This window comes from Macaca mulatta, chromosome 3 (genome assembly GCF_049350105.2).
Source record: "Macaca mulatta isolate MMU2019108-1 chromosome 3, T2T-MMU8v2.0, whole genome shotgun sequence".
Taxonomy (NCBI): Eukaryota; Metazoa; Chordata; class Mammalia; order Primates; family Cercopithecidae; genus Macaca; species Macaca mulatta.
The window spans coordinates 12,577,359-12,599,205 of record NC_133408.1 but is presented as its reverse complement, the minus strand read 5'-3'; the positions used below and the strand labels follow the sequence as shown (position 1 = coordinate 12,599,205).

The 21,847-nt window shown below is 45.8% G+C and overlaps 1 protein-coding gene across 7 annotated transcripts in view; it reads right to left on the bottom strand.

The window, feature by feature from the left end:
- Positions 1 to 21,847, bottom strand: part of RUNX1 (RUNX family transcription factor 1) — a 263,072-nt gene that overhangs the window by 25,198 nt on the left and 216,027 nt on the right. For 4 of the 7 annotated variants that reach the window (XM_028844819.2, NM_001265962.1, XM_077994696.1 and 1 more), the window contains 1 exon segment: positions 21,625 to 21,816. The exons of the other annotated variants lie outside the window; for them this stretch is intronic. In XM_028844819.2, coding sequence (XP_028700652.1) covers positions 21,625 to 21,816 — 192 coding nt within the window. 7 annotated transcript variants of the gene reach the window in all.

Sequence of the window (21,847 nt, the reverse complement as noted above, 5' to 3'; positions counted from 1 at the left end):
ACTACCAAGGTTAGATAGCTAAGTAACTCACATTTTTTTCAGGCATTGAGATCCTGTGTATATTGACTAGAAGATCCTTGTGAATTTCCCAATTACTCTTAAATAGCAATCATCAAACAGGGGTGATTTCTCCTCCAGGGGATTTTTGGCAATGTCTGGAGACATTTTTGGTTGCCATGACTGGGGAAGGGGGAGTGCTATTGTCATCTAGTGCGTGGAGGCCAGGAATGCTGCTCAATATCCTACAATGCACAGGATGGCCCCTACAACAGAGAATGACCCTGCCCACAAGATCAAGTGTGCCCTGAAGTGTCAACGAAAACCCTGCTCAGGGAAAGCACACACTGCCACAATGGTTTCAGCTACCATGATGACAAGATGGAAGATGTGACTTCCAGGTGTGGAATGTGACAGCATTGTCCCCGGGGCACAGTACAAATGAACTGAGGGGTATGAGGAGATGAGGTGTGCGGTGAGCACCTTCTGGAGCCCTTGTGAGAATCCTGGGTGGCTGCAGTCATGATGCACCCAGGGGGAAACGCCATCCCTGTGCTAAGGTTTAAGGCGACTGCTCTCTCAGCCTCATGGCCTAGCACCCAGACTTGGAGCTGGCATGTCGAGCCCTGGGTGAGCTGCAGGTGTGAACTACCAACAAGATTGCTCCTGAGCTGACCGTCGGCTTTGCCATCTGGGAAGGGACAGGCTGGCGCTTGCCTCTCCTGGGCTTCCTGGGCATGAGTCACATGTAACTAGATAATGATGCAAATCACTGTCAACATTTCTTAAGGTTTCATTCCAATGTCTCATAGAATGATAGAGCAGAAAGCAACCTCCGAGACAGCAGAGACAACCATGCCAGCCCCATCTCAGAAAAAGCTGCAGTGCGGAATGGTGAAGGGACTCCCTCTATTCCCCACGGCAGATCAGCAACAGAGCAGGGACAGACCTTCTGGCTCTTTGTAGACGACTGCTTTAACTACATGATAGCTAGAAACTATAACCCTCCCATCAGTCTAGTTACCATATACTGACAAAACAAAAAGAACTAGCTAAACCTCAAAAAAAGATAGAAGTCATTGGAAAGCACATTGGCCAGATGGTTCTGGTGGCGAGCACCTTTGCCTGCTTATAGCTCTGTGAGATCCTCAGCTTGGTCAGATGGACTGGGAAGTCCTAACTTCATTTATGTCTTCTCTCCAGCCTGAAACTATGCCAAAACAATCCCAAATCTCAAATAAAAGTTGGTGTCTGTTGCTGTAAATGTACAAATAACCCAAAGTCAAAATTAGGGATGGAGGTTACCATTCCTTTTGCTTTCTGTGTGTTGAGGTGGTCGTGGGGAGGAGGAAGGCTTTCAGGGACGAGCAGACGTCGACAGGGATCACATTGTCACCTGTGTGCGCCTTTTCTTCTAATGGCCTTAAACTGCCAAGTGGCTGCAACTGCAACGTGCTGACTTTAAACCCTTTTATGGAAAGCACCATCCCCTTTCTGACTAGCATCACTTAAAATAATGAGTTAGATGCACTTGTATTATTCTGTCTTTCAAGTGGATTAAATGCACAGGCTCGCTCTCCTCCAGTCTCGCAAGCTTTGGCCTGGCTGTCTGAACCTCCAGATTAGACTGATGAGCACATGCCAGACAGCAATGAAACGCAATTACCCAGGCAAACTTTTGAAGGATTTGAGCCCTGGGGCACAGGCTGTTTACGAAAGACTAAAAGCACCGTTTGTGCTGAGCAGGACCAGTTGCCTCCGTCTTTTCCAGTTCTGGATCCTGCCTGCCACTGGACTGCCGGCAGGATTTCTGGGGGCCTGATAACATCAGGCTTCTGTCCGCACCTCAGCACCTCAGGGTCTTTGCTCTGTTTTTCAACAAGAAAATGCAAGTACCAACAAAAGCCTATTATAACATCTCCCTTTGTGTTCACTGACTCTCTCTCTCTCATTGATTTATTTTTTTGTATTGTGTACTACCCCGAAAAAATGCAGCCAGGGATCATCCTATAGCTGACTGGCTGTGTAACTTCTTTGGAAATGAACAACCTTTCCAAAAAACAGGAACTTCCCGTCTCCTTTGAAAAAAAATTAAAAAGCAAACCAGTTTCAACAGCACCTCTGAATTACTTTCCCCTTGATTTGAACCAAAGAGGTTTCAGAGGAACAGAGGTGGAGGGAAGAGAAGACAAAGAATGGGCAAAGGGAAGGTTGATAAGGAGAGTGACCACGGTCTCCCCTCTGCTGACCCACATTTTTGTTTGTTTGTTTGTTTTAGTCAACCGAGGGTGACACAGAGGTGTTGGAATGGTTCTTCATCCAACCAGCTGAAAATTAAAATGTAATTCTGCTAGGAGAATGGTGGGGAGGGGAGGGATTGGGGAAGGTTCCTTGGCTTTTGTAGTTGGTGTGAAGGAAGCACCAAGTGAAGCCAGCAGGATGGCAGCACTGAAATGCTCCAGGGCTGGGGCTGGGGGTCCTGAAGCCCCCACCATAGGGCAAAGGGTGGGTTTGGGAAAGAAGCTTCCATGAGGAGTGGGAAAATATAAGCGAAAGCAAGATAAAGAGTAAACTTGGAAGGATGGGTTTCAGAAGTGCTGGAACCAAGAACAATCTAGAATGCTTTTAGAGGAGGCCACACAGGGGCACACCTGCACACCAAGGAAGGAAGAAGAACGCCACTGCCAGGAGCTAACAGTGAGTAGGGGTTGGGGTCCAAGAAGTGGTGGGTAAATCATGCACTCTTACTCTGGGGTCAAGATGTCTAAAGAAACGTGGAAAGTAGGGTCAGGATTCAGAAGGCAGCCTCTGATGAGGCTGAGCAGTCTCTAGAGGAAGGAAGATGGAAGGAAAGAGGCTGGAATGAGAGAGTTTGGCCTCAGGGAGGGAATGGCAAAGGGCAATGGAATAGCTTAGCAGAAGGCTGTGAAAGTGATGAGGGCCAGAAAGCCAAGAAGCATGGAGACTTCCTAGGCTCCTCCTTGTCACAAACAAGAAGAGAAAGGGCCCTAGAAGGGGCAGGTGGTGCCAGCCAGGCTCCCTCCCCAGGTTCCCAGCTGGGATCTGGGAAAGGAGACAGAAAGAATGGAGAAAGGAAACAGCCAAAGGGCCCCAGCAGAGAGTTGGTGCTTTGTAAGGAAAGACATTGTTTAGGGCAGGAGATTCTGAAATTAACTTAAAACCTAAAATACACAGTTTTGACCTGCTGTCCCAGGAGCAAGGAAAAATCCTTCCTCAATGACTCATGCGAACCCCTTTCTCTACAGCTCTGGGCTAGGTTTGTGGGGGTCCTGGGAAGGAGAGAGTTCCTGCCCACCTGAAAGTCTCCTTCCAGCTTGTTGATCTCAGAACCCTGACGTGCTCTGGGGAGAAGAGTGTGTAGCGGGTGGGGGCACACACAGGGTTGCCTGCTTGGATGGCATCTCATCGGTGGTGGTTGAGTTTTGACTATCTTACAGCACAAATGATGGGAAATCATAGCCATGACAGTTGGCGAAGCATCACTCAAACGTGCAGCCTATCTGGTAACGGCAGAAGGCAATGCGTGGGGAAATGCCAAAGTGACAGAGACCAACAGATCAGTCCGGAGTCGGGAAGGGAGTCAGTCCTGGCCTCGGTGAGGACGAAGACGTTCTGGAGGAGATGGGGCAGGTGAGGTGCCCTGAAGAATGGCAGGATTCGGGGATGTGGTAGGGAGGAGAGGAATGAACTTTCTGGGTAGGCATCCAGCATGGACCAAAGGTTGTGGGCAGGACTGGCGATGGGTGTTCAGAGATGAGGTCAAGCAGGAAGACCTGAAGCACTCAGCCACCTCAGTGCCCAGCCTCCTTCCTGTTCATTGGCTTGACTTTTTGGTCATTTCAGAGCATGAATGAGCTTTGGAAGGATGGAGCACCTTGTGGCCCAGAGCGAGGCAGGGAGGTATGGCTAGAGAAGGAGTCAGGAAACTGGTAGTTCCATAGTCTCCATAGGTATCAGGCCTCCCTGGCATCAGCTGGCCTGAAATTGCAACATCTGCTTCTTCGGCCACTTTCCTCCAAAGATGACATGTTCAGACAGGTTCCACCAGGAGTGCAGGGCTAAGGGAACCTATGCAGTGCAGTCCCTGGACTCTCCGATGACCAAGGTATCAACAGTGAGCATATTGGGTCTTCACACGTCACTCAAGGTCACATAGAGGGGATTCAAACTCAGGCTGGAGTGTAGCCAGAAGTCCAGGTTGCCTATGCTCATTGCTATTCCCCGTCTGTCACTCTGCTGCCTCTGAAGAGTTGTCCTTTTGTCCCTCTGGGATTGTCAAATGACATACATATAGAGATACGAGGGTGGCTGAGCTACAAATGATTTATACTACAAAAAACAGACTGGCCCAACCTCATCTCTAGTAAGTCCTCAGTCTCAAATGGAATAAACAGCATGTGGATTTTCCCTGTTGTGTCTCTGAGGTCGAATTATGAGTCAGCAATGGGGCTTAGTGCTTAAATAAGTTGTGTATGGATGAGAAGGATAGGGCTGCCTATTCCTTGTTTGAGTGACTGCTGGCACCTAAATGCCTCCCAGCTCAGGTAAAGCCTCCCTGATCACAAAGGGAGCTGGGAGATTTGTCGAGCTACTCAAGTCCTCAAGACATGGCCACTACATGTGTGAGAATTTCTTAGCTCCTCTACACAGGCTCCTTACTGTTGGCTCTTGCAGTAAAGAGTGGTTTTTGATAACTCTGGGAAGCTCGTTTCCTGACTCCTATCCTGTGGGCCTCCACATTGTGTGGTCCTGTAATAGGAAGTCATTTCAGGGTGGCTTTGACTAAGGAATGGTCCTTCAGAGCGGTCATCACCCTTGTACCCAGAAGGGCTTCTGCCCAGGGCTGCCTCATGTCAGGGCCTCTTGAGAACTGGATTTGCAAAGTGTCTGCGGATGTCAGTCCTGGTGGCCTGCTCTGTCTGCTCTGATCACAAGGGACAGGAAGGCTGAACCAGGACAGAACAGTTTGCGGTTTCATCAATGAATAATATGGAGCTGGGGACAAAGTCCCCTCTGCTTTCTGGGGCTGTCACTGAAATGTCAGCAGTGGAGGGAAAACCAGAAGAGAAAACCTCTCACTGACAGGCACCCTCACAGTGGAAAGAGCTCAAGTTTCAGCGCTGGGCGGGGCGGGGGTGGGGGCTGCCCGTTCACCCCGCTTGTCCCCTGGGCTGCTCCACTCCCATCATGACTGGGAATTTATCCTACAACAGGCCACAAGCTCCTTGTTCTGCAGTAGGAAATTATCCTTCATAAGAGAGCGACTGTTAGTATTGTTTGTTTGTTTTTTAATTTCCAAAAGTAAGGAGAAGTTTATTAAATAAGAGCAGGGGAAGGGAGGAGGGAGAAGGAGAGGGAAAGGGCCCGAGAGGCGGCTGACCCCAGCATTTCCCAAGTCTCCCCTTGGCTTCTCCCATCTCCCTTGTCCTAGACCCCCCTCCTCCTGGTTCTGAATGTGAAAAATAAGCAGCCTGTGCCTCCTGGACTGGAGATGTGTCTAACAAGGCCCTCATTGTCTCAGACAGGTGTGAGATTGGACTTGATTCAGGGCCAACACCTCCAGTACCGGAGCCAGCTCCGTGAGCCGAAAACATGCACCAGCCCTCCAGTAATACCACTGCAGCCAGCCAGAGACTCAACAATTTAAGGCTTAACACACACAACATAAATCAGAGGAGGATGGACCAGCCGACCGGCAGCTTCTTGGGCAGATGCCTGCAGACTGTCTGCAGATCATACCCTGCCTGTTTGGGTTATTTGAGACTCTTTTTCTGTAATATAAAGATGAGAAACTGGGTGGAGCAGCGTGCAGAGGCACACGGGTGTTTGTTCTGTCTTGTTCCAACAGCCCCTCTTTCGCCTAAGTGCTGTTTTGAAGGGACTGCTCAGGACGGTTCACATTGCTACATCCAAATCCTAGGAATGTGTCCAAGCTGGGGAGGAGGGGAAAGGAAAGCTGAGCGCTCCGATATGGGCGGTATCTGTGTGACCCTGGGCAAGTCTCTTAACCTCTCTGGGCTCATCCATCTAATGAGGGGTCTAGTTTTCTGCGATTCACTCATCTCTAGTGCTCAGAAGTTGCAAGTCACTGTAAGAAGTGCCCAAGTCACAGGAGGTCATTACCTTGGGCGGAAACTCACAGCACCACTGAATGCTGCTTCTGAGTGGATCCATGTCTTTGAGCAAGAAAAGTCTCTCCTCCTCATATCTGTTCTCAAATCTGTGGTTCTCAGACTGCTGAGGCAAGCCCCGAGCGCGAGCCCCCGGGAGTGTGGCCATGGCAAGGGCCACACGCTACGGTAGGGGAAGATGGAGATGACAGGTCTGCACTGCTAGTTACTGCCACGCTCCAGTCTCTCCTCCTAATCAATTCTTAGATAAGTTTCATTGAGGAGGGAGGATTACCGAGTCACCAAGTCTTAGTAAAGCGGGCGGGGGGGTGGGGGTCGGGGCGGCGCCCAGAAGCTCCCGTCAATGCAGGAGCCTCCACTCTGGTGCCTCTGAGAGAAGGGCAGTTAGTCTCTGCAAATTCCTGTGACATTCCAGGGTAGCTTTTGGCCCTGCCATTCGTCACCCTGACCCTGAATTCATGGACAAGGACGTGGCCGTCACAGGGATGCCTTCGTCTGGTCCCAGCTCTCTCCCTCTCATAGCCGTGCTCTCTGTAGGGAGCAACTGGCATGAAGTGTGGCAGTGGCATCCTGAGCCGGGATGACAGGACCATCAGTCAGCACCAGCCTCCCGCCCCTCCTGGCCTCAGCCTGCCAAAGCGGCCTCGCATTCCCACAGCTGTGGCTCCGGCCTCTGCCCCGTCACACTCGCACACCTGTTTGCTGTCCTGCTTCTGGCCTGCCAGCCCAAGCCACAGCCCCAAGCAGGCTTAAAGGGCCGGGCTTGTGGGAAAAATTGGCACAGGATAGTATTAACTCAGAATCACAAAGGAAGGTGAAACTTGGTTAAAAGAAATCCTTTTGTAGCTGCTTCATTAAAAACACCAAAGAGGCTGACCATTCGCGTTTGTTTGATGTGTCCAATTCATGCAAGTAATGGGACAGGTCGGGGTTCACCCTTGCCTGCTACCGAGGTGGACTTTGTGCTCAGGACCTGTCAGTCTCCTGTAGCTGGTTGTCTCCAACAGGGAGCAGGGCTGGGGTGCCGGGTGGGGCTGCGGAGGGTGGGCATGGCTTTGAGGAGTATTTCCCTTCCTTGCTGAGTGGGGCTGAGGAGGGTAGGTGTGGCTTTGAGGAGGACTTCCCTTCCTTGCATGCTTTAAGGATTCTTCCTACAGCCAGGCATGGTGGCTCATGCCTGTAATCCCCGCACTTTGGGAGGCCGAGGTGCACAGATCACCTGCGGTCAGGAGTTCGAGGCGAGCCTGGCCAACATGGTGAAACCCCATCTCTACTAAAAATACAGATATATATGTATATATACATATAAAATACTACATATATTACACTATATATATATTAGCTGGGGGTGGTGGCAGGCTCTGTAATCCCGACTGTGTAATCCCAGCTACTCAGGAGGCTGAGGCAGGAGAATACCTTGAACCTGGGAGGTGGAGGTTGCAGTGAATCTGGGTGACAAGAGTGAAACACTGTCTCAGAAAAAAGAAGAAAAAAAAAAGATCACTCCTCCTTAGCATGAATTCAACATTTTAAAAATGGAGACTCAGAAGCAGCCCAGGACACTGAACCAGACCACGGGACCTAGCATCTCCCCGAGATGGTGTCTCTCCAGGAAAAGGCAGTGTGAGGGACAGCATGGTTCAGTGTCCAAGTGAATGATCCATTCCAACCCCAGAGACTGTTCCAAGGCGACCTCTGAGGCAGAACCGAACCAGCCAATGGGAAGAACACTGGGCCAGGAGCCCGAAAACCTGGATGTTAGGTCCGCTTCTAATTGGGAAAATCACTGAAACTCCCTGGGCCTCGAGTGTCTCATGAGTAAAATATAGGGCTTTGAGCAAAGAAGTGTAAGGTCCTTTCAACTTTAACAATTTACCATTTTGTCTTGTGGAACCCTGGTTATGGGAAGTTCTCCTGTTTGGGTTTGTCCAAGGAAACAAAACTCAAATGAAAATACCACTAAAACCACCAATACCTTTATCCACTCTGGGGCTATAATCACTCCTGAGGAATAAGGAGACACCAGGAGAATTATCACAGAGTAGCTGTGTGACTTGGAGAGGATCGATGGGTATAACCAACTGGCGATACAACAATGCCACCAATAAGAGCATATAAATAGCAGTAATAGTGAAAAGAATAACACTGACCATTTATTAAGTATTGAAAATGTACCGGGATCCATGCTAAATTTTTGATAAAACTGTATCTCAATCCTTGCAAAGACTTTGTGAAGGATTAATAAATACACACAACGCTTCCCATGTGCTACGCATCAAGTGATTTCTTCATGTTAACTCATTTAATCCTCACAATTCTCCCACGAGTTAGGAACTACGATTGTTACGACGGTTTGCACAGGGGGAGCAGTGACACGGGGCATTACAGACCCACATTCTGCCTTCCTCACAACGTGCATTCTGAGGGCTGCCATCTCTCTTCTGAGTCCCTTCTGAGGATGAGATGGAAAGGATAGCTCTGTCCTGGCTGGGGAGAGGGATGGACAGAAGAACTGACTTCTGCCTTAACATCTCCAGGCTGCTGTGTCTTCCTCTGAGGGAGCCATCAATGACCAGGGAGAAAGTTAGAAAATAAGGACAATTCTTTATAGAGCGGCGAATGCATTCCCCTCCCCTACCCCAAGGCGTGAAAGAATCAAATGAGGAAATCGGGAAGAGATTCTGGAATAGGAATAACAAGATTTCCCTTCCCTTCCACCTGAACTGGCTATCAGTAATTTTGCACAAATTCAATTTTGAAGTCATGCTTCGTAATTTGTGGTAAATCATATTAAATTAAACAGATCCATGTCTGGACAACGACTTCTCTCATTTAGGAATATATGGTGGCTCAGAGCCTCTCACACAGCAAAACTATAAATGCTCCTTCAAAATCAGCAGCAGAGTGAGGGGCTCTGGGACTACCCTGCTGGTTTTCCTGAGAATGTTAGTTAGGGGTGACCATTAATTCATGGGAACTGCAGTATCCAGAAGGATAGAATGTTAGTGTTTAAGACAACCTGGTTAATCACTTATGTGATAGATGAGGGCCTGGGACTTGGTGGTAAAGGAAACAGTGCTGGGTCACGTGAAAACAGAGCAGACACCACAGGAAGGACCTTCCGGGCAATGCTTCCCCCTAACCATGTCATGCACCTACAGGTGACTGGTGGTGGGGATTCAATGAACCAACAACATTGGTCTGTTCTATAAATACGAGCTATCATTATTTTATTACTCCCTTTGGTAGACACGTGAGCCAGGCAATGTCCTTGTCATAATCTTGCTGTCATAACTGCTGTATGATAACCTGGGTATAGACACAATCACAAACAAAGGCTACCATTTTAAAACGGGGAAGTGGGTGAGTCTTACGCTTCAAAAGCTTCTGCATTCATCTTTAAGATACCAGCCTCGTTGGATGACCAACAGAAGTGTGTCTTAAAACTCAGGCCATTATGGCTGTTCCACGTAGCGGGCGATTTATGACAAAGTATAGATGAAGATGAACCGGCCTTGAGATGAGAGAGCTAAATAAACCACTTAACGGGCAGAAAGGCCAAGTCTGAGCCCTTGAGCTTGTGCTGACTTTTACAGATATTTTAATAACTTTATCATTATATAATTTGCCATCTGATATGTGCAGAGAGATGCACTAATGGAGTGAGAGTGGCCACAACAGTGTAATAATCCCATGAGACTGAATCAAACCACCATGTTCGCTTCCCTCATATGACCTGCAACTCCAGGAAGTGCAATCCCTAGTCACATTATTTCTTCCTCCTTTTTTATCTTGAGATGTTCTTAAAAAAAAAAATCCCAAAGCAAGTGTACATATGTAGTCCTTCCAGTGATACAAAGAGGAACTGGCACAGCATAAGCTCTCTGGGTCTTAGATCTGGCTTTGGAATGACTCAGGTTGAAACCACAAAGCCGTAAGGTAAAGAGGACATCATCCATAGCAGGAACTGGCAATTTACAGGGCTGAGAGACTTAACCGTCCCAGATGGGTGAGCTCCTGATACTGAAGTTAGCACTGACTCAGCGAGGGCCTTGAGGCTTGACTCACAGATCTTCCCTAACTGACACCAACTGAAGGATCCCACAGTGTCCTCCATACTTCCAGGAGGATTGAGCTAGACACTACAGTGGCCCAAGTCTTACTAAACGGAACTGATGATGTTGACTTACAAAGGCTCAGATTCAGTGACCCAGTTCAGATTGGGTGGAAGAACCAAGATGGTTGAGGAATTAAGCACCATTTCCATTCCTGGTGTGTGTGTGTGTGTTGTTTTTTTTTTTTTTTTTTTTTCAGATGAAGTTTCACTCGTCACCCAGGCTAGAGTACAATGGCCCGATCTCAGCTCACTGCAACCTCCGCCTCCCAGGTTCAAGTGATTCTTCTGCCTCAGCCTCCCAAGTAGCTGGGATTACAGGTGCCCGCTACCACACCTAGCTAATTTTTGTATTTTTAGTAGAGATGGGTTTTGCCATGTTGGCCAGGCTGGTCTTGATCTCCTGACCTCAGGTGATCCACCCACCTCGGTCTCCCAAAATGCTGGGATTACAGGCGTGAGCCACCGTGCCCAGCCCCTGGTGTGTTTTAAAGCTCAAGTTTCATGCCATCCCATAGGTGTTAGGTGACATGAGACTCACAGGTCAGGATCACCATCTCCTCTTCCCTCTGCCCATACTGATTCCCTCCAGAAAAGAAAGTAGGGAATTTCATCTTTAAGAACAAGAATCTCCTTCCAAAAAGGTTAATTCCCATAATAGGATCTATGGAGATCGGAATTGGAAGACACTTTTCAAAATCTTGAAACCCTATTGAGAAACTGCTAAACCCTAAACATGACCCTAAGGTCGTATGGAATAATGACGGCGCCCGGAATTGTGGCATCCTGTGTCTGGAGGCAGTGGCTGTCTTTTCTGCCCAATCTTTCCTACTCACGATTCAGTCGACATTTAGTCAAACATTCAGTCAAGCATTTAGCGCCATTGTTCTGTTTTCTCTTAAAACAGAAAATGGTCTATCCCATGCCATTTAGGGGAGTGTGAACTGGCTAAAACTCAACCTGAAGACTTTCCATAGCTTGCTAATCAGAAATAACCTGAATAAGAGGTGGTACATTCTTCCCCTATCAATTCTCAGGAGTGCACAGAGAGACAAAAAATAAACATGGTTGGCCAATGTTTGTTTTTAGGGCGAGTTCTATACTATTTTTCTATTATTATTTTGCTTTATTTACTGTGGTTGGTAACTGAATCTCTAACATCAAAACATGAGATGTTCTGCCAGAAAGAGATTATGGAAGAAAAGTCTATGAAAAGAAACTGGGTTTGTCAGTGAAGATTTTATTTACAGGAGTTTTGCAATTGGTATCTTTAATCTCCATAACAATTGGGCTGTTCTACTGCTTTGAAGGCAATTGTTCAATAATGAGAAGGTCCCTGTTAGGCTAAGTCTTGGAAGGAGGAATGTAACAGGGCTGGTGACAACTGAGGCAGGTGAAACCCTCTGCCTCCGTAAATTTCCCAAAAAGTCGGGGTGGGGTGTTCTAAGGGTCAGAGGGAAATAAGCAAAGACAGAGGTAATGAAAATCCCTCCACATCATTTAAATCACAAATACTGGATTTTAAAGAGCCCTAAAATAACTGAATTTCTGTTCCATAAGGCAAGGAAAAATCATGCAGATGAGTAAAACCAACTCAGTCTGGAGAACTACGCCTAATAAAAAAACCCAAGCAGTAGCTTTCTAAGAATACAAAAAGTAGCTTTCTAAGTAGAGCTGTTTTTCATATTAGCGTATATTGTTTGTTCTTCCTCTCAATACAAACTTTTGGTAAACTTTGATACTACTTCATGACTACAGTAAAAGTTTCTTTTTTAAATGTCCAAATTTGAAAGGCTATCTTCAGGTGATTTGTAAATCACCATCCTTTTGAAATGGGTGTGTAGTCAACAATGCCTGGCAATATAGTCACTTTTTTAGAAGGCAGCTTGCTTCAAAACAACAGTGACATGCCTGACTTTGGGTGGTCAAATTCTTGAGTCCGTCCCAACTGTCTGGCTTTGGTCATCATGTCATCTACTGTTCCTACCATCTAAGCTGTCATGAGTTTTTGGAGGCTAGGGCAGGAGGCACCTGCGCCTCCTGTTTCCCCATCTGGCACTGCTCCCTGGACACAGGGAAGACAGCTCTTTCTCTATCACTGTCAGGACCTCTGGTTCCATCGGCATAGGTGCTCTAGAAAATATTAAGAAATATCTGATCTCATCTAAAAACAATCATACATTTTTCTGGCTGGGAAATAAAAGTACTATGATTTTGGGTTCAAACAAATGATGGACTGAGGTTATAGTAACACGATTGGGGCATTTGTGCATGAGATATTCAGTTCACATTAACCTGTCCACCATGTTTGTTCTGGGGGATGGACTTGGGAGAGTTATCTCTGGACTCACCTGCTATGCCTGGTCAATGGTCTGATGTCCCCTATCTTTTGTACAAAGATACAGCAGTTTGAATGGTGGCTCCAGAAAAGATATGTCCACTTCCTGACCCCCAGAACTATGAATGTGACCTTATTTGGAAAAGGGCCTTTGAAGCTATAATTAAGTAAAGGATCTTGAGTTCATCATGAATTACCTGGGTGGGTCTAAATATAGTAACATGCATCCTTATGAGAGACAAAAAGGAGATGACACAAAGGAGGTCATATAAAGAGGGAAGAAGAGGTTGGAATGATACAGTCTGATACAGTCACAAGCCAAGGAATGCCACCAATGGCTGGAAGAGACAACGAAGTATCCTCCCCTAGAGGCTTCAGAGAAAGTATGGCCTTGCCAACACTTTGATTTTGGACTTCTGGCCTCCAGAACTAAGAGAGAATACATTTCTGTTGTTTTAAGCCACCAAGTTTGTGGTTATTTGTTAAAACAGCCACAGGAAACTAATATATTTGTGCTGTGGTTTGACTGCGTCCCTCAAAAGTTCACATGTTGGAAACTTGGATCCCACTGTCGTGGTGTTGAGTTATGGGGCCTTTGCAGGGAGCAAATGGGTCACGAGGAATTTTTTTTTTTTTTTTGAGATGGAGTCTTGCTCAGTCACCCAGGCTGGAGTGCGGTGGCGCGATCTCGGCTCACTGCAAGCTCCGCCTCCCGGGTTCTCGCCATTCTCCTGTCTCAGCCTCTCAAGTAGCTGGGACTACAGGCGCCCGCCACTACGCCCGGCTAGTTTTTTGTATTTTTAGTAGAGACGGGGTTTCACCATGTTAGCCAGGATGGTCTCGATCTCCTGACCTCGTGATCCGCCCGTCTCGGCCTCCCAAAGTGCTGGGATTACAGGCGTGAGCCACCGCGCCCGGCGGGTCATGAGGATTCTACCCTCATAAATGGATTAATGCCATCATCATATGAGTGGGTTATTGCTGAAGTGCCTTTGTTATAAAAGCAAGCTCTCTCTTGCATATACTTTCTTGTGCCCCTTGCTTTCTGCCATGGGTTAATGCAGCAAGGACCCCACCAGATGCCAGCACCATGTTCTTGGACTTCCCAGCCTCCAGAACTGTATGAAATAAATTTCTTTTCTTTTCTTTTTCATTTTTTTGAGACAGAGTCTCACTCTGTCACCCAGGCTGGAGTGCAGTAGCATGATCTCAGCTCACTGCAACCTCCACCTCCCCGATTCTCCTGCCTCAGCCTCTCGAGTAGCTAGGACTCAGGTATGTGTCACCATGCCCAGCTAATTATTTTTATTTTTATTTTTAGTAGAGATGGGGGTTTCATCATGTTGGCCAGCCTGGTCTTGAACTCCTGACCTCAAGTGATCTGCCTGCCTTGGCCTCCCAAAGTGCTGCGATTACAAGCACGAGCCATTGTGCCTGGCTGTGAATTAAATTTCTTTTCTTTATAAATTACCCAGTCTCAGGCATTTGTTTTAACAAAAGAACTAAGACAGAAAGTTGGTACCAAGAAGTGGGGTTGTTACTACAACAAATACCTGAAAGTGTGTAAGTGGCTTTGGAACTGCATAACTGTGAAGGCTGAACAAGTTTGGAGGTGCAGGCTAGAAAAAGCCTGCATTGTCAAGAATGGTTCTGCCATTAGGGGCAATTCTGGTGAGGGATCTGAAAGAAGACCTCAGAACTAGGGGAAGTCCAACTCTTCGTAGAGATTACTTAAGTGTCTGTGACCAGAGTGCTGGTAGAATGCTGGTAAAGGCCATTCTGATGAGGCTGCAGATAGAAATGAGGAACAAGGTATTGGAAACTGGAGTAAAGGCCATATTTATAAAATATAAGGTTGCAAAGAGCTGGGTGAAATTGTGTCTGTGTCCTAGGACTTAATGTAATGCAGAACTTAAGAGGGATGAACTAGGATATTTGTGGAAGAAATACCTAAGCAGCAAAGCATTGAGGCTGCTGTGTGGCTACTTTTAACTACATATAGTGAGATGTGATAGCAAAAGAATGACTTAAAGATGAAATTTGCAATTAAAAGAGAAGCAGAATGGAAAGATTTGGAAGATTCGCAGCCTGGCCACATAAAGAGTGAAAGTGTATTTGGGAGAGAGTACTAAGGGTATGGCCAAGCAACCATTTGCCAAAGAGATTAGTTTGAATGTGAGGAAGCCAGATTCTATTCAATCAAAACAACGGGAGAAAGACCCCCGAAAGCATTTCAGAGATCTTTGAGGTTGCTCCTCCCATCATAGGCCCAGAGCTCTAGGAGGGTAGAATGATTTTAGGGGACAGGCCTGGGGCACCCTTCATGGGCTCACTGCCCAGGGCTGCCTCTAGTCTCTGCTTCCTGCATCCTGGTGCAGCACACCTTGGTCACCCCAGCGGTGGCTTCAGTGGGCCTAAGTGTAGCCTAGGCTGTCATTCTGAAGGACACAAATAGTATGCCTTGATGGTCTCTGTGTGGTGCTAATTCTGTAGGCATGCAGAATACATACTGTGGAAGAAGCATGGCTTCCTCCAACTGGATTACGAAGGATGCCACAGACTGCCTAGAAGCTCAGGCCAAGACTTAACCACAGGGGAATACCACTGCAGACAGTACCTACCAGGGCAATGTTGAACAGAAATGTGGGGTTGAAGCTGCCATAGAGAGTCCCCACTAAGGCTATGCCTAATGGAGATACAGAATTGGGGCTATCCCTGAGAACCCAGAACTGTAGAGCCACCACTGTACAACTCCAGCCTGGTAATGCTGCAGACACAAGACTTCAACTTGAGAGAGGTGAAGTTTGGGCTGAGCCCAGCAAAACTGTAGGGGCAGGGCTGCCCAAGGCCTTGGGGGCCTAGCCTTAGCCCCATTGTATCCAGAAGGCAGAACATGTAGTCAAAGGAGATTATTCTCCAGTTTTAAGACTTAATATTGTTTACCTTGTTGGATTTTGAACTTCTTTGGGACCAGTTACCCCTATTTTCTTGCCTATGTCTCTCTTTTGGAGTGGGAATTTCTACCTTGTGTCTGTCCCATCATTACATTTTGCAAGCATTGTAGAAAACTTGTTTTGATTTCACAGCCTCAGAGTTAATGGAATGTGCTTTAAATTTTTCCTTGCATCCCACCCATATCTGGTTTAGACAAGAGTTTGGACTTTCAACTTTTGAGTTAATGCTAGAAAGAGTTAAGACTTTGGGGACCACTGGGATGGAATAAATGTCTTTTAAAAATGAGAAGCACATGAATTTGGGGAGGTCAGAGGTGGAATGCTATGGTTTGAATGTGTCTTCTCAAAAGTTCATATGTTGGAAACTTGGTTGCCATCCTGGCAATGTTGAGAGGTGGGGCCTTTGGGAGGTGATTGAGTCATAAGGGCTCCATCCTCACAAATGAATTAATGCTACCATTGAGGGAGTAAGTTAGTTATCATGGAGGTGGCTTTGTTATAAAAGCAAGCTCTCTCACAGATGCTCTCTTGCCCTTCCACCTATCTGCCATGGGATGACTCTCAGCAGATGATGGCACTTTACTCTTGGACTTCCCAGCCTCCATAACCGTGAGCCGAATAAACTTCTTTTCTTTATGTATTACCCAGTCTATAATATATAAGACTAAGACAACTTGATATTATTGATGTTGATCATAACAGCTAACAGTTTTTGCATGTTAACCATGGGCTGGCTCTAATGTCCACTGCTTTATGTTTCACAACGGTCCTAGGATTTTGCTAGCATAAGTATTACTCCCCTTTTGCAGATAGGAAAACTAAAGCTTTAAAAGGTTAAGTGACTTGCCAAAAGTCCTATAGTGAATGTGGTAGAAACAAAGGCAGTCTGCCTGCTGAGCCCGCATTCTTTCTTAGCCACTATGGTCTGCTATCTTTCTTGGCTATTAGATTCCCAGCTCAAGCCTTCTGATATGTAGCCATCAATATCAAAGACGTGCTCCAACTACATCTTTGCTGATACTATTATTCTTCCAAATGAAACCTTTTAGTGCATGGGTGTGCTGGCCTACATATTTACAAGCATAAGGGGAAAGTTCAGAACATATGCAGTCTACAGAAGAAATATTTTATCATGAAGATCAAGCCCTGCAGTGAATCTCTGCAGTCATCCCACTGGTTTTCATTTCCTCTCTCTCTCCCTTCTTTCCTTTAATTATTTTTATTTATTCCTGTGAACACCTGATTGAGGCTTGTTTTCAGGGTAAGATTCTAATGCTGTAGACCTGGAAAGGCTCTCACACCGTAATACACCTTGTTAAAAGTTTTTTTTAAATAAAATCATTCACCTTTCATGTTTATAGCCTATCATATATATTAATTTCTCACACTCTGAATATGTTGCTTTGTGTAACCATTAAATGACCATTTATAGATTTATATATGAGGATTTCCAGTGTTTGATTGTAGCCTCCACTTCCAAGGTAATAAAATAGCCCCTACGCCCTTTGTTTTTAAACTTCAAATTGCTAGAAGAATAAGGAAGAGAGGGAAGGGGGGAGAGAGAGAGAAAGGAAAGCAATGCAATGCAGTTGGATATTTTACCTCCAAGGCTGGAAAGAGGATTTATCTCCTTCTCCTACATGAAGGTGGAAAGGTTTTCTTCCTTTTGTCTATCCAGATGATTAAGAGAGAATCAGACGGACTTAAATAACTCCATAGAACTGAGAAACAGAGTCGTTTCACTATCTCAGAGTTTTGCAGACAGCAGCACCGGAATATAGACCTTCCTAAGTAACTTTAATTTTTGGGGAAAATCATTAGCAAGACAAAAGTTACTTGGAATACTAAAAATCAGGAGATGATTTGAGAGGTCAGGGGCCCCTCTTGGCCATAGGGAACTCTCAAAGTGAGGCATGCACACTCATAAAAGTGGATCAGATGTTGACTGGGTTTGGATGATAAGCTCTTGGTCCCAATGAACTTCAAAAGTAGGGAGGCAGTGGCCCCAGTAAACAGAGTGGCTGGTAAGCCTTCTCTCTGCTCGTATACCCTCTTTCACTCCTATTTAGAGATGCACTCTTCTGAGTTTTCTTTTCTCCCAGGCTTTACAAATGAATGCACATGTACCAAAGGAGACAGTTTATTAAGGTGCCCACCACACAGCCTGGCCCCAAAATTCTTCTTCTTATTATCAACATCTAATTATAATAGAACACATTCAATACAGGAATGCCAAGTGAGTGGATAGCCCAACACTTCTTCCATTCCTCCTTTGGTGATTGAGATTCTTCTCGACACTGGTCAGCCCTGTAGTAAATCGATCCTTGAACCAAGAGTGCATGCCCAGGGAACGGCCTCCCCACTTGCACTGGCTCTGTAGCAAGGAAGGTCTGGGTTTGCGTCCAAGTTCATCACTTACAATCTTTGAGATATTGGGCAATTTTTAACCTCTGAATTTCGATTTCTCTGTCCATAAACCATACCATAGGATTGTTGAGGGAATGGAATGATATATACAAATGTCTGACCCATGTCAAAATAGCTCACAACTGGCCCAGTTAAAGAGTTAAACCTTGGCCGGGCGCGGTGGCTCACACCTGTAATCCCAGCACTTTGGGAGGCTGAGATGGGCGAATCACGAGGTCAGGAGATCGAGACTATCCTGGCTAACACGGCGAAACCCCGTCTCTACTGAAAATACAAAAATTAGCCGGGCGTGGTGGTGGGCGCCTGTAGTCCCAGCTACATGGGAGGCTGAGGCAGGAGAATGGCGTGAACCTGGGAGGTGGAGCCTGAGTGAGTGGAGATCGCGCCACTGCACTCCAGCCTGGGCGACAGAGCGAGACTTCGTCTCAAAAAAAAAAAATAGAGTTAAACCTTCCTCCTACATGTTTATGACAACCAGCATGCAGAAGAACAACAAAATGGGCTTCCTAGTTTATCTAGGTTTCAGTTTTCTGTACCAGCATCTATTACTCCATCCTCATATTCCCAGAAAGGAGGAAATTACGACACCTTAAATGTGATACATCATATTTGGTCAATCGGGTGAAATTTTAAAATCACTCACTCGGGTTGCCCAAACCCCTCTCTAGGTGAGAGTTGTGACTGAACAGGCATCAGTACCACCAGCTCTAGAATCTGCCCTGTTCTATCTTTTGAAATAAATTAAAAAAGATTTCTAAGACTTGGGTCATAGAAGTTAACGATGGTGTCTTGACTGGGAGAAACGTGTAGCCCAAGGGTCTACTCATGACAAAATGGCTTTCTAGTCAAGTTTAAGACCTGGTAAAATAGGAAGTTGAAATAAACCTCAGCCCTTTAATAGTTAAGACCTCAACAAATAAACAGTGGTTTAGTGGCATGGCAACCTGCCCCCTCTCAATCTGTACCGTGCTTCAGATAATTTGAGATGTCTATTTTGAGTGACCCTCCAGTACATGTGATTCTAGGTAAGTATTGGTGCTATTCTATATCAGCATTTTCTTGCTGACAGAGTTAGAGAAGCTGGCATAACCCTTCCAATAAAGTCCTAGCAAGGTAGGGCTCCTGAGCCTCTCTGTAAATCCCAGCAAGCTCTCCAAACCCCCAGTTACTGACATTTCTGTAAAGCTGAAAAACATTCATGCTCCTGGACAGCACCGCTGTAGAACTGCTCTGACAAATTGGATATTTTTCTGAAGACTACCACTGCCATTTCAAAGACAGCCATAAACACATGCTGTATTTCTTAAAGTATCTTTGTAAATATAGCATAGAAACTTCAGGGCTGAGCCTGGAAAATAAGCATTTTCCTACATGTCAAGAACAAACTGAAGGTCTTGGCTGAACAACACTTGCATATTACGCCTGTTAACTTTCCAATTTCAAGAGAAAGAGCCCAAGGGTCTACTCAAAACATGATTAGTGGAAAACAGCGTTTTCTTATAGGAAAGAAACAACAAAAGGAAAAGGAGAAGTTGTTTCACATGAAAATATTCTGGATACTCATTTTTCAAAAGTTGTTCCTGAAATTTTACAAGTGAAGTACTAAATATCAAATTCATATTTTGGAAGGAAAGAACACAAGCAATATAGTTCACACATTCTTCAGAGTAGCAACCAAGCCCCTAGGGAACTCTAAAAGGGAGTTATGATTTCTTCAATGTTGCAGAAGTAAAAAGTTTTCAATGAGGAACAAAACAGGGGCGATGCTTAGTGTTAAACCTGATCCTCTGCTAAGCATATAGGACTCCAAAGAGCTGACGAATGCCCATCACATGGTCCACAATAATGCTTTTGCCCAGGAACTTCGGGATGAGAATTCAATGCGCAACTTGCCCCCATTTTTTTTTGTTGTTGTTAAAGAGGCGTATCTGATGAAGAAGGAAATCAGATTAGATTCACTCTTCACCAAAAAACAGAGCAACTCAATGGTGACAATTTTGATTTTCCCCCATGGGGCTGAATTTTCCATTGCCTTTAAAAATGCTCAGACTTTCTGTTCCCATATCAGCAGAAAAAGGCAAATCCCTTCATCAACCTAGTAGTATAAATGGCCACTTAGGCAATGAGAGACTAAGAAAACAGTCTTCCTTTCGATTTTACACATGAATAGATGATGAGAATTAGCTTAAATGACCTTAAAGGCAAGATGAAAGAATCTCCTTGAGAGCTGTATCCTCTTTGGAAGCAAAGTATTGTTTCGCCCCAAGCCCATCTCGCTCACTTAACAAACCATTTGACTTAATTTGCCACATATGCTTGTATTTTGGAATTTAAAAAAATCAATGTATACATTTTAAGTCATTATTAATGATTATTATGTGACAGGAAACCAATGGTCTCATGGATCCTCTTCCTGAATACACCTAAATGAACCTATAGATGACAGGCAGCCCCCCAAAACATCAAGCTTTAGGTTTCTGTTTGTTTACAAAAGGGTTACTCCACAGATAGGCCACTTAGCTGTGTGCATACTATCTTCTTGGAAGATTTATTTGGAAATTTTCCGATTAAGTAAAAGAGCCTCCCCCAGAAACCTAACTGAGAGCGAATGGCATGGGCTGTCAAGCTCTATGGGAGACAGTGGGCATGCCTTTTGAGAACCCAAGTTTTAACCCAAAATAGAGAGCTATTGGCCTGGACACCCAAAAGAACAGATGATATTTGTCCATCCCACAATACAACTCACATACAGAAAATGCCTGGGGAAGCTAATTCCTGCTGTCCGAGAGGGGCAAGGAGCTCCCACATCGATTGCTGGCCACCTGCCCTTTCCCCCAGATGTGTTGCTTATCTTTTCCTTAACAAGCCTGCTACTTTGAGAAAGAAATATCACTGTAAACCATATCACACACAGCTGCATCCTGCATGGCACAGAGGAAAGTTGCATTTTGGATTTCTGAAACGGTATCACAGAGCAAACAGTCATTGACGTCACTGGTTCTATAGTGTAAATGAACTTCTTGTATTATCTAATTGGGCACAGTGGGCCTCAGGCAATTATTGCATCTTACAGTGCTTTAGTAATTGCCAGCTAGCCCCATGGGATAGGGGGACCTGCATTCTATATTGATATGCAAATAACACCCTTGATGTGATGGCATCCATATATTTCTACTATTTCTTAATAACAAAAAAACACTAGATACAAAACTCACAAATAATCTGGCAATAGTGAGAACTTGAAACATCCCCATCTTCACCTTGCTTGATGTGTGTGTGTGTGTGTGTGTGTGTGTGTGTGTGTGTGTGTGTCTTCAAGTCTAATGGGTAGGTAAAAAAATAGCATAGCCAAAGCTAACTCTTAAAAAATTCAAGAGAGCTATCTATCCAATATGGATATCCATACCCAGAGCTCCTCGTATCCTCTGTAGCAGTGCTTTTGCTTGTGGGGATCTGGTTGCAAGGCAGATCTGACTTGGTGGGTCTGGGATGGGGCCCAAGACTCTGCATTTCCAACAGCTCCCAGGTGGTGCTGTTGGTTCGAGGCCTTTCTCTGAGCATCAAGGGGAAACCCCAGTGGGTCTGGGAGGGTGTTTGCACATGGGACCCAGCTGTGGGTGGTGGGCTCCGTCTGGTACTTACCCTGCATCTGACTCTGAGGCTGAGGGTTAAAGGCAGTGGAGTGGTTCAGGGAGGCACGAGGGTTGGGCGTGGGGGCTGGGTGGTGTGGGCTGACCCTCATGGCTGTGCGCCGCAGCTGCTCCAGTTCACTGAGCCGCTCGGAAAAGGACAAGCTCCCGGGCTTGGTCTGATCATCTAGTTTCTGCCGATGTCCTATTGTGGGGAGCAGGGAAGGGAGGGGATG